General features: G+C 36.0%; 3 protein-coding genes across 3 annotated transcripts in view; 2 read left to right on the plus strand and 1 right to left on the minus strand.

The window, feature by feature from the left end:
* The window catches only part of LOC107718233 (uncharacterized), a 6,094-nt gene extending 4,834 nt beyond the window's left edge, over positions 1–1,260 (plus strand). The window contains exon 7 of the mRNA XM_016525226.1: positions 353–1,260. Coding sequence (XP_016380712.1) covers positions 353–1,019 — 667 coding nt within the window. The 3' untranslated portion in view covers positions 1,020–1,260. The remainder of the gene's footprint in view (positions 1–352) is intronic.
* Positions 1,261–2,647: 1,387 nt separating this feature from the next.
* On the plus strand, positions 2,648–7,446 carry LOC107718217 (neurexophilin-2-like). The gene is made up of 3 exons (XM_016525211.1): positions 2,648–3,103; positions 3,713–3,834; positions 6,477–7,446. Exons 2-3 carry the CDS (start codon positions 3,784–3,786, stop codon positions 7,221–7,223), a joined length of 798 nt encoding a protein of 265 aa, XP_016380697.1. The 5' UTR covers positions 2,648–3,103; positions 3,713–3,783; the 3' UTR covers positions 7,224–7,446.
* A 424-nt stretch (positions 7,447–7,870) lies between these two features.
* On the minus strand, positions 7,871–12,900 carry LOC107718234 (speckle-type POZ protein-like B). Its single transcript, XM_016525228.1, has 11 exons — positions 12,646–12,900; positions 12,456–12,577; positions 11,271–11,422; positions 11,047–11,174; positions 10,784–10,961; positions 10,542–10,597; positions 10,172–10,294; positions 9,937–10,079; positions 9,455–9,508; positions 8,465–8,601; positions 7,871–7,968 (listed from the first exon to the last, which is right to left on the minus strand). Exons 1-11 carry the CDS (start codon positions 12,721–12,723, stop codon positions 7,871–7,873), a joined length of 1,269 nt encoding a protein of 422 aa, XP_016380714.1. The 5' UTR covers positions 12,724–12,900.
* Between the last annotated feature and the right edge of the window lie 529 nt (positions 12,901–13,429).

Here is a 13,429-nt window from a genome sequence, read left to right on the forward strand (position 1 = left end):
GCCATTTTGGAGAGTACCCAAGAGCGTAATCAACGTAATCAGCGTTGTTTATGTTCGGAGGAGAAAGCGCGCGCATGAACGTAATCTAAACAGCGTTGCTGTCTATGCAGGGTCTGAGAGCTCTCACATTTCATCAAAAATATCTTAATTTGTGTTCCGAAGATGAACGAAGATCTTACGGGTTTGGAATGACATGAGGGTGAGTAATTAATGACAGAATTTTCATTTTTGGGTGAACTATCCCTTTAAAATTGTAATATTCAAAGAAAGATGAAATATACTCCAGTATTATGCATGTATATATATATATATATATATTTAGTAAAATAATTTTTTATATGCATATATTTAGGAATTTGCGTCGCTGCAAGGATCTGCTCTCCGTTCAGACCAACCTGTCCATTACCAAAGCCAAACCACGGCATCGTAAGAGGTCACGATCTGTGGTCTGGCCGCCCGTTGCTGGTTGGCAATTTTCTGTGAAAAGGAAGCCTTCCTTGAACAGCACATTATCTCAGCAGCTTTATCCACTCGACCTTAGTGTCGGTGTGAAGCAGAAGGACAAACTTCTTGTAGATGACAAGATTTCAAGATTAAATGCAGATTTGAAGCAGAACTCGGATGTCTCTAGCAAACAGAGGACGACTAATGTCCGGGGTAAATCGAACAAGCAGGAAGTGTCTGATGGCATAGACGGAACGCGGCGGGTGCTGATGTTTGATGACACCCCTGAAACTGTTGCTGCGGAAACTGCGGAACAGAGGAAAAGCCCTCGACAGAAGCACAAGCGTGGAGAGATTCGTGAAGCTCAGAATGAGCAGCAGGAAGAGATTTCTGAGGATTCGGATGGGTTCAGGACGCCCACAGATCTGTTCAGCGTGAAGCCCAAGATTAAACGAGGGAACCAGAAGAAAGTCTCTACCTCTGGTAAACCTGCCGTACAGAAGCCCAACTTCATGTCCATGTTAGCCACACTGGTGAAGAATCCGAACCAGATTATTAAGGAATCCTGCAAATGAGTCTCTATTGAAGTTTTGTAATTCTGTTAGTCGTTCAAGTTTTGCTAATTCTGTTAATAGATCTCCTCTCTGACAAAAGTCTGCTAATGTTTATTTATTGTTCATTTGTTTGTGTTCTAACATTAGCATTTGCATGAGTAAATAAGTCTTGCATTAAATTATCTGTTTGTGTATGCTGTTAACTCCACAGTGGCGTGAACTGCAGTTACTGTAATAACCACAGAGCGGAGCTGTTTCCAAACAAACTTGCATATATTCACTCGCTATATTCAGTCTTTAGTTTCTTAAACCATTTTTAATTATTACAATATATGACTTAAAAAAAAATAGACTTTCTCACACTTTTATCACATTAACTTAACATGATGTTTTGACATCTATGAGTCTGTACATAATGCAGGACTTCCTGTTTTTCAGTAGATCAGGGACATTTTTTTTAATCACTAGATTTAAATATCCTTCAGAGTCAGCAATACATAAACTATATATATATATATATATATATAATATACAATATAAACATAAAAAATATAATCTTAAAAAAATATTTTTTAATTGATGGTTATATGATGGAAATGTTCTTTGTGAAAAAAAAATGGTTCTTTGAAGAACTGTTCATTGGAAGGTTCTTTGGGAAACCAAAATTGTTCTTCTATTGCATCGCTGTTTTTGGACACACTAATGGACAAATTTTATTGTTAATGATTATTAGACATCTATACCTAATACCTAATTATTGAGGTTGTGGCTGAAGTATTAAATATAATATAATATATAGAAGGTAGAAGGTTTTTGAGACAAAGTATCAATTATAGAAATGATTTCAATAGCTGTTTTGTTTGACATTTTTTGTAAAACCTTGTATTTAAAATTATTTTGTTTGAATTTTATCATCCAAGCCAACATTCTAATATTATATTTTGTATTAAAATTATTATTAAATCAAATTATTTTGTATTAGCTGTTGACAATAAAACTACACTTGTATACATAAAGGCAAGGGTCAACTATGTTATGAAAGGTAGATTTAATTTGTGGTTTTTCATAAAGTTTGGGGGAAGTTGTTACATGAGTTAAATTTTATAAACTTGTGCAAATTTATAATTTGTGTGGCAAAACAATGGTTTGATTTTTGAATATTACTTTTTACATATTTTTTTTTTGTTTTTAACTTACTGTAATTATAACTTAGCCCATAAAATGTAACAAGAAGCCCCAGTAGCACACTATGTAGGGTAAGATAAACGTGCATTCATTTTTATTTTATGTGGATTAAATTTTCAATAGCTTTTTATTACCAAGCCACCCTGAGAAACAATCACTGAATCTTAGACTATCCCAATTAACTATCCCAATATTTAATAATAAAAAAAAAAAATCAATATAATACTATGGAAATGTAAAAATTTGATGTGTTATATTTACATAAAATGTATTTTATTTTTGCAGAGTCTCATGATGATAAAATAGCCAAAATGCTTCTGAATAGCACTTTTGTCAATAATAAAAACGGCCCACAAGGCAAGTCTTCTGCTGTTTTAACACTTAGTGGTTTTAAATGGATTTACATACATAAAAAGCTTTAGTGTGATGTGTGCTGTTATTGGTGCTGATGTTAAGGGGTTGGGCTCAGTGACTCCACTGTCACAACCTAAAAGCGCACAGATCCATCACACAACATCAGTTTAGGAAGAGCGAGCGGGCAAGGATGCAGCAAAACCGGACTTTTACCCAGGGCACTGCTTAGAGAGCAGTTTTATTATTATTATTATTTTTTTCTTTTGGATGGACAATCACATCCACACATAATCGTGTTAGGATATGTGAGTGTTGCAGAGGAAAGGCATGCAGCCAATTGAGCAGAGCTAAGAGGATTTAATGCAGCTGGACATGAGCCACGCTGAGTAAAGAAGAAGATTATATTGTTTTAATCAAATGCAAATAAGTTTTTATTGCTGGTCACTTTGAGTTTGGACTGTCGAGGAGCGATGTTTGTCTTCATCATCTCTTTATGCACTCCGATAACTACACTATAAGTATGCTCACCGCACAGAGATGTATGGGTTCAACTCTACAGTAAAAGGGTGAGTTATATACTACAATTGATTACTGATTATTACACATAATTTGCTATTAATTTATTTATTTGGTAACGCTTTTGCATTGCTTAGTTTGGTGCCCCTATTTCATGTAATATCATGACTTTATATACCAAAAGATCACTATAAACCTCAAAATTATTGCTTGTTCATTAATATTGCTCAGTACTTATTCAGGTACTTGACATTTTAAGCTGTGAAAGCAGTTTCCTGCAGTGTCATTCTATACTCCATTTAAAACTAATTTAAACAACATTACTGTAATTTTATTTAACGTTTTTATGACTTCATTTTATTTGAGAGACTACATGGTGTGTTTGTAATTTTTAACATTTATTTGTCACACCACAGGGTCTGCAAAAAAAGTTAAAAGGTTAATAAAATGGTAAAAGCCTAATGCAGTAAACCAGTTTTATAGCTTTTTACTTTCTGTGTACATTCACATACATTTTAACTTGTTGGCAATGACATGCAAACATAATTATACCGTTACATGAAATAATGTACCTTTTGACCATTTCTTGTTATTTGTTGTTTGTTCTAATTTCCTATATTTCCTCATGTCTTGAGCATGATAGGTTTTTGTGTTTTTAGGAATACTGACACAAGACCTTGCCACGGGTGGACCTGATCTTTACTAAGCCAGATCTGGACTCAAAAAACACATGAAGATGTGCCAGTGTTACTCTGCCCTGCTTATGATCTGCTTGCACATGGTATGAGTTTTATTTAAATTGTTTTAATTAAAACAAACTATTATATGTGTATTTGGTTTGACAAAGTTAATGAACCTTTTCTTCTCCCAGGGTGTATTACTTGTGAAAGATGGAAAAAGACACTATGTATTATTATTATTGTTGTTGTTGCAATTAATACTTATCTCTATATACCAGTTGTCTTCACTGTCGTGCTATTTTTTGGAGTAGTGTAGTATTTGAGAAACAGGTGGGTATGAATTCAAAAACGAATAATTTTCTAATTTTTAAAATAATACATTAATACATTATATTATTATTATATTATTAATTAATTGTAAAGAGACCAAATTGTTTGTATAATCCAAATATGCCTTTATGCCATGGCATTTTGTCTAATTTCCTCTGTAAATCTTTGAATAATCCAGTTTCCGTATGGCCCTTAATCCATCAATTTTGCTTATTTCTCAGGAGGAGAACAAAATGTGTGTGTGATTGTGTTTTTATTTCCAAAGATTAATTTTAATGCATATGAATTGACTTCACAAACCCAACGCAGTTTAATTGAAGACTTTATCCCAGAAACCAGTTTAAGCCAGTTTAAAATTAAATTACAACCTTTGTGATGGCTCAGCCTTAAATCCTCTCTCAAGAGACTTTTCTTTCACTGCCATCAGTAAGTCAGATTTTTATTATTAGTTATTTTTTCCCCTCAATTTATTGCCATCCTTGAACTGTAAAAAATGTATTTACTTCAGATTAAGTACCTAATCTCATAATTTTAAAAATAAATAAAAATGTTCATCATTATTATCGTTTATTTTAAGTAATTTTTTCTTCAGTATAATTATTTCCACAGATTTATAATGATTGACCAAAATTAACTAGTTTTTGCACTTAATTTGTTTGTGATTTCTGGTAACATTTTCTCCTTCATTTTACACATTTGGCATCTCTTGTCTCTCCTTACCTGCAGAGGATGTCGGTAGTTCTTTGTTCTGTGGATCATGAGTTCGCACTAAATCAAAGTTAACATACAGTAGATTTGGATTTTATTTCTCATTCACCATCACGGGTTTGAATTGTGAAGTGTACAGCCCAAATTATACGTGTCTCCCAAATATTTACCCCCTTTGGTTTTTAGAGAGAGAAATAATGGAGAAAGCTGAAGATAGACTTGGGGAGATGGGGACTAAACAGCCTTTTGGGACATATACACTCTTTCATTCTATCAAATGATGCCTTTGAAAGTATATGTTAGAGGCTTTTGAGCTTTGTTGAAAGATAGAGAATGAGAGTAGGGCAGCTCCTCCCTGATCTTCCTCCTTTGGTCTTTCCTGTGCTGTTTTCTGTTCATTCATATTTCACCACGACTGCAGTGCAAAACAAAGTTGTCGCATTGATTGGCTGTAATATTAAAATGAAACTTGACACTAAATGATAGCAGGAGTCATGGGTGTGTTTTAGGAACCAGTTTTGCTGGGTTTGTGACTGTGTGGGTGTCACTGTCTTAGGCTTGAGGTAGATAGTGTTTATTGAGTCGGTAGTAAAATTGCATTGCAGTGAGATGTTACATCCTGTTTGCATCATTTAAAACAGGGCTCTCATACAGCTCTCAGTTTCCCATCCCCTCTTTATGTTTTGATTATTTATGTAGTGATGCATCTCCTTTGATTTTTTTCTACATGCTAGCTGTGATTTTAGTCATGTTGTACTGTAGTAGATTATTCATCTATAATTTTACATCTGAGATGTGAATGTGGATATGCACATCAGTTTATGGTATTTGGGGAATTCTTAAAACCTTAATAACCTAATATAAATGTTCACCAAGTCTAAATATTTTTATGCTTAAATGCAAAAAAAAAATTTTAATCATAATTTCTTCTTCGTAGACATTTGTGGTCTAGATATTTGAGGCACCCTACAATTTCCTAGAGCGTTTTTCTGGTTTGGCAGGATGGGGCCTCAAGCATCTTCTCATTTTATCTAAAATCTTCTACTACTACCTTCTCAGTATGGTATAGGAAGTTCTATGAAGAACCTTCCAAATGGAAATCAGTTCCTGCACGAACTCTAAACATATTGCACTCACAAAAATAAAGCTTGCAGAAGGGGGTTTTCATAGCAATGCCATAGAAGAATCATTTTTGGTTCCTCAACGAACCTTTTGGTGGACAATTAAAAAAAACAAATTTAACATTTTTCTTAGTGTGAACATTTTACAAATCTAAAGAGACTTCTTTTTCACTATAAAGAACCTTTTGTGGAAAGACTCCATGGATGATAAAGGTTCTTCATGGAATCATAGATGCCAATAAAGAACTTTTATTTTTTAGAGTGTGGTACATTGTCACTGGGATATCTGAAGCACCTTCAAAAGGTTTCTTAGTAGTTCTCCAAAGGATTCCACTAGTGTAAAAGTCAGAAATCCCAAAGTGTGTCTAAAAAGTCTTTTTATTTGTATACAGTTAATTATCAATAGATAAAGTCCCGCAGGAAAATGGAAGTAGAGTCGTTTTTGAATGGCTTTTAATGTTGGCTTTAGGATAAACCTTTATTTTTGTCCACTGGACTGGATTGGATTTTTTATTTTTCTTGAGATACATTAGCATCTGCAACCTCTTTGGTTAACAATTCCCTTCCTGGTTTTGTCTTTGAAGGTGACATGTGGAGCAGAGCTCAGAGCAGCTGTGTCTCCTCTGGGTTGGGGAGAGAGTGATAAGGAGGAAAGCGTCTCTCCTTACGGCTCTCATTCAGGGATTCTCAAATCCCTGCGGCTTTTCTCCCACACGTCCCAATCTAACAGTCAGAGCCGTGAAACTGCTCAGGACCCTGGGGCACTGGATCTGTGGGCTTGGTTATCCAACCACCCTGATACCGAAGGAACCCTCTCGAGGGCCAAACGTCGTCCCTATGTGAAAACTGGCAAGTTTAAGAAGATGTTTGGCTGGGGCGACTTCCATTCGAACATCAAAACTGTCAAGCTAAACCTTCTCATTACCGGGAAAATTGTTGACCATGGCAACGGAACCTTCAGTGTCTATTTCCGCCACAATTCCACCGGCCTGGGCAACGTGTCCGTCAGCCTGGTCCCGCCCTCCAAGGCTGTCGATTTTGAGATCACTCAACAGGAAACCATAGATGTACCTAAAGACAATAAGGCCTTCAATTGTCGAGTGGAATATGAGAAGACGGACCGTAGCAAGAGGACGTCCGTTTGCAGTGACTTCCCGAACAGGGTATGTTTCCAGGAACAGACCCAAAGCCATGTGTCTTGGCTTTGCTCCAAGCCCTTCAAGGTCATCTGCATCTACATTGACTTCTTCAGTGCAGACTACAAGCTAGTACAGAAGGTCTGCCCAGACTACAACTACCACAGTGACACTCCGTATACCTCTGTGGGATAGCACAGCCTAGATTGGTAACTGAGGTCTCATCTCGTTGTTACAGCCTCTCTAGCCTGTAGTTTCCTTGTTCTGTTCCACAAAGAGCTAGACAAATGGAAGCAAGGTCAGATTGAGGAACCACTCTTTTGATTCTATCTTACTTATCCTTTAGGGCTGTCGATGCCAGGAATAGTTCACCCCAAAAAAGAAATAGTTTATGTCTGTCATCATTTTCCACAGAAGAAAGTCAGTCAAACAACATGAGGGTGAATAAATGACAGAATTTTCATTTTTGGATGAACCCATGCTTAACCCAGGCTAAGACCTGATTTCCTGAAGGCTGATTTACAGTATGTGGTTCACACCTAGCTTGGACATGAGCAACACATCTGTGGTTTCCATAGTGACCCCTGACCCTTTCTCCGTGACTCTTGTGATGTCATCAGTGTGATGTTTTAAAATATCCAAATCATATGTAAGCTGGGATTCAAGAACAGAAAAAAAGTAAAACATCTTGTATTGCAGCCATTTGTGATGCCATCCTTTTCATGCCAACATATTTTTGTGTTCACAGAAACATTGTCAATAACTAAGATTAATGTTGAAGCCATAATGTGCGCCTCAGTTCTTTTGTATTTTGTTTCTGTTATTAAAGAAAAGATTAGATTTTAGTTTCCAGAATGCTCCCTTGTGTATTTTTCTTCCTTCGACTCCAAGACTGTCGGCAGATTTTTGGTGTACAACTTCAGAAATCCTTGCACAGATGCTGCAAACAAAGAAAAACTGTGAAGTCAGACAAAGCTTAAGTCAACTCTGTACCACATTTGTTACAAAATCTTCTTAAAAGCCTCAGTATCCCTCTGACTACTGGAGGAGAGTCTCATTGCGGAACAGATTTTTTGGCAATTTAACCTCTGTAAATTCAGCCATATGAAAACAAGAGGATGACATTGTTTCACATCAGCAGAAAAAAAACTGTTTCATTCGCAAAGGTCTGATCATACGCACAAACTCTGATCTGAAAAATGCACACAATGTCTGTGAGAGTCTGTGCAATCTCATGGCTTGATGAACAGGGCATTTGAGGATTTGCAGCACGCTGGCTTTGATCTCAGCTTAAGTTGTCTCCAGATGTTTGAAGACTAAAAAGAAGAGAAGTTTTATAAAAGTTCATTTAAATGATTTTGGAAGCCACAGACCAAAAATAATATGGAGTGTGCGCAACATGCTAGTGTCTATTGGAGATAGGGATGCACCGATACCACTTTTTCCAGTACTCGCCCGATAGAAAGGGGTGCACTGGGCTGAAGCAAGAGCCCGGAAAGCCTCGGCCACTAAGTGAGGATGGGACTGAATCATCGCTTTCCAACCTGCAGTCTCCATTATGTCTGCAGCATGACTGCGAATGAGCAAAAACAAGCCTAAAGGTTACTATCTATAAATGATATAACATTTGTCACACGCTGATGAAATTAGTAAAAAAATTATCTGGGGTTTTTATTAATTCTGTGAAATCATGCTAATTAAAGGAATGTTCTGGGTTCAAAACAAGTTAAGCTTTATCCACAGCATCTGTGGAATGTTGTCTGTAAAAATAAATATCACATGTACAGTAAAGTAATGGTGCAAACTGATCCAGAGAACAAATAAAAAAATCAAATATAAAAAAGAATTTCTATAAACACATTTTTTATATATATATTTATGATGATTTCTGAAGGATCATGTGACACTGAAGACTGGAGTAATGATGCTGAAAATTCAGCGTTGAATCACAGGAATAAATTACATTTTAAAATATTTAAATAGAAAGCAGTTATTTTAAATTCTAATAAAATTTCTCAATGTTGTTTTGCTGTGTTTTTGATTAAATAAATGCTGCTTTAGGTGAGCATAAAAACATTTTTTAAAAATCTAAATATCTATCTTTAAAAGCTACCCATGGCCTTGTGTAAAAGTGATTTTACCACAGTAAAAAGGCTTGCAGTTACTTTACTGTTGACAGTGCTTAGAGTGCATCGAGCCCAGAACATTCCTTTAAAACGTGATCATACAACAAGAATGGCACCATCTTATGTTTTGATGGAAAGGAATTCAAGAAAAAAATCTCTCCACAAGCTGTGCCATGAATCATTTTGTTTTACGGATATCTTAAGTCACATGATTTCTATGCAAACAGGAGCTTCCTGCTAAATACAGATGTGTTTATTTGCAGAGGACTCTGGGAGATGGTAACATGTTGGCACACATACTTGCTATTCCAGTTCTTCCCATCTTTACAGCCCAGCTGTCTAAGAACACTGCATCTGAGGAAAGAGACCAGAGCAGAATTCACACAGAGCTCCCAGAATGCACTGCAGCCACCGCTGTCACAAATTAGATATTTAGCAGCCAAATTATTCCAATTAATATAATTGTCTGCATTGCTTTTAATCAGTCATTTATGCAAAGTGACCATAGAAAAATTGCACATGATTTTCCCTTCAACCTCAATATTGAGATTATATATTAATATTAATAGAGATCAATATTTTTATAATATAGATATTATATTTCTGCTCTAAATTCTTCCATCATGTATCCTTTCAAAACAGCCCAATTAAACCTGCGAGTCATTAAATTTGCAAAAATTTACAATGTTTACAATTATGTTTAAATGTTCCGAAAACAAAGAACTGTAAAGTATACAAAGGATTTTTTTTTGAATGAGTATGAACTGAGTGTGTGTTCTTGCCTATTAATGAAGTCTATGGCTTGTGCTTTAAGCTGCTCTGCGCTGTGCAGGTCAGCCAGAATGAGGATGTCAGCCACATTCTCTACAGATAAACTGTTACAGAGAGCCTCCTCACATAAAACCTTTAATCTTTCCAGAGCATACTAAAAAGAAAGAAGAAAACAGACCGCAGGTCAATCACAGCAGCACGAACACAAAACAAAAGCGCTCTTCCTTCAGAGCAAGAGTGTATTACCTTGTCTGCAGCAGCTAACAGGTTGTCGGCCATTTTCTCTAGGTTAGGAGCTTTACCAGTATAAATAAATACCATCATTTCCCTAAAAACATCCGGTTCCACATCGCTGATGTCCACACGGTTCTTCTTAATATAAATAAATTATTAAATTATATAATTTTATTTTAAAATGTTTTATTTAAATTATAAAATAAATGAATAATTAGTTTAAAATAATAAAAATAGATGAAAATTCTACTAAATATTAGATATACTATTATTATTACTTTATTATAACTACTGTTATTCTAAAATGTGGTAAACAGTAATACTAAAGAATCAAGAGTAGGTTTGTCCATTTCTGACTGGTAGTGTTTATCTTATCACTTACTTTTTTACTCTCCTCCATTTTGTGTTCAAACATAGCATTGAATACTGGCGACCTCGCTGTCAAAGGAAACACGAATCATCAGTTTTATGTGAATCATCTGTGTGTAAAGTACTGCCAAATTCATCATGTGCCTCATTATCATTTCACTGAAATGTTGTCTGTGCAGCTTGCCTTTTTAGCAAGGCAAAATCTGGGTCTACCCCAAACGTCTGTCAGTGCCGTGTTGGGATGACTAAACTCACCTGCCAGTATGGATTTGTGCGCTTTGAACTCTTGCCCTCCCACGAACAAGCTGCAGTCTGTGAACCTGGAGCCTTCCCACAGGTTACCCAGGTCGTCAGAAAGCTGACACTCCGGAACCTTCAGCATGTTTGTGTTCGACTGGCCAGAGATGTTTACAGAGTCCTGGACCACACTTACCTAAACAAATGGGTCACTGGTTTGAAGCAAGGACATTACTAAATCCAAATATTTAGTGTACTTGAAACGTGACATGTTACGGTACCTCACAGAACAGAGTGAGCTTGTCGTCAGGAAGAAGTCCGTTAGCTTCGTCCAGCAAGAAATCTCTCCTGATGAACTTCTTGAAGCCCCAGTCTTTTCCCTGGACGAAGCGGTAGGCTCTTTGGCTTTCTGAAATGTGGGCAGAACAAAAGAAGCACAAATATGAATAAAACAGTTATTCCACATTACCAAACTCAATCCTGTGAGTGTCTGGAAAACTCTTACCCATGGCTTTAGTTTCTTCTCTTTTGGCGTTCAGTAAAGAAAACTTGAACTTTGCTCTCACTTCACTTTTTGGGCAACTGACAAGCAATAAGTACAGAGAGAGATAATCTTTACTCTCATCATCCAGTCCCTTTGGGTTCACTCGCAAACACCTGCAGAAAAAAAAGAAAAAAAAAAAGAAGGGAAGAGTAGTACAAAATTTTTTTTTTAAATCGGAAATAATTGTAATAATTTATAAATAACTTTTAATAATTTGGAAAACACTGTATGTGTCCATATAAAATAAAATGCTAATTTAAATATACACTAGAGGTCAAATGCTTGAAATTATTTTTGGAAGAAGTCTCTAATGCTCATCAAGGCTGCATTAATTTGATTCAAAATACAGTAAAACAGTAATATTGCAAAACATTATCACAATTTAAAATAACTGTTTTCTATTTTAATATATTTTAAAATGCAATTTATTCCTGTGATGGCAAAGCTGAACTTTCAGCCATTACTTCCGTCTCCAGTGTCACAGAAATGATTTTAATATGCTGATTTTCTGCTCAAATTATCATCAGTACTCAATTATTAATAATGGTTCTTACTATTATCAATCCTGAAAACAGTTTTTGTTGTTTAACAGTTTTGTGGAAACTTTTAATCAAATAAACTTCTTTCAACAACATTCTCATATGACCCCTTTAATTATTCTAAACTTTTTACCGGCAGTGTATTATTTAGAGATCTATATTTTTAAACCACTGAAATGGCATGAACAACACTGCTTCTGAACATCCATTACCACACAATTCTGTAATATGTTATATGACTCATAAATTCAGCCATTTTTTAGTTTGGGAACGGCCATCGTAGGAGTAGTCACACTCCAGGACTGCGATCGGAATATCTAGATCTTCAGAGACAAAAGATTCAACGTAAAAGCAATTAATCGGCTGCTAGTGACAAAAGAAATCTTTCGCAATTCTCAAAATTTGTCCCAGACGGCCCAGTGTAATCCCAACCTAAATCAAAATGGGCCACTGTTGTTTCACAAACAATGATATTTGGAAAGGGCAAGCCTGTATTTGTGCGTGTATGTGAGTGTGTTTGGTTGGGCAGGATGGCGAGGCATTAGAGAGAAGAATTAAGAGGCCACTTGAGAGCTTTGGACAACACTCCGAACACAGTGAAACACACCATTTCATCTTGTCGTTGGGGCCTGAGGAGAAGGTCGAGCTCCTTACGACTTCTCCCATCTCCTCCCGACAGAAGCTGAAGTTGTTAATCGTCCACATGTAAGAAAACTTCACGACTTTCACCTGTGGAAAAAAAAAACAGGGATATTTATGACTGGTGCTCTCAACTCAGAACGATTAGTCTCTCTCACCTGTGTATAACACCAGCTTTCTGCCACAGGTCCGGATGTCATTTCCCCTGGGGGAGGGGGTGTGGGAACCCGCGACATGGCCTGCTTTCACCCTTCCACGTCCCTGATTTAGCTCACTGCTCGGCCTACACACAAAACCAAGACAAAACTGTGCAACTATAGTCAAACCAGGTCAGTGAGTCAATATGATTTCCCAATACGAGAACTGGTTACAATCACAAGGCAGCTCTCTCAAACGTCTATAAATAACCACAAGTGAGGTACACTATTAGGTCAAAGTTTATATGTAATGGTTGCTAACAGCAAATGCATTCGATTAAAGATTTAGCCAATGTTCTACAAAGAAACTCGATTTTTGCATTTTCTGAAAAAGGAAAAACCCCCACATTTACATTTATATTCATTTATCAGATGCTTTTATCCAAAGAGACTTCAAAAAGACTTTCTAGGTGGTTGCTAGGGTGTTCTGATATAGTCTGGCCACTTAGAAAAGCACAACTCTCCTCAAATTTGAGGGATCAAATCACACGTCTTGTTGCACTTCAAAAGTTACACTATTGTACAAAAGATTTTTTTTTAATGTACATGGGTCAAAGACATTAAGATGTCTGCATCAAAAGAAATTTACAAAAGTGATTTTATGTCCATAGAAAGCACATTAAATGTAAGTAAAGTGTCTACTTTTAAGGTTTCAAATAACTTTTTGGAGAATAAAATGTCAAAACTTGGTTGAAATAATGTTACATTGTAATTCAGTTTAACAATATCTATGTAAAAATTCAAA

The sequence above is a fragment of the Sinocyclocheilus rhinocerous genome, unplaced genomic scaffold (assembly GCF_001515625.1).
Source record: "Sinocyclocheilus rhinocerous isolate Xijiao unplaced genomic scaffold, SAMN03320098_v1.1 scaffold1111, whole genome shotgun sequence".
NCBI lineage: Eukaryota > Metazoa > Chordata > Actinopteri > Cypriniformes > Cyprinidae > Sinocyclocheilus > Sinocyclocheilus rhinocerous.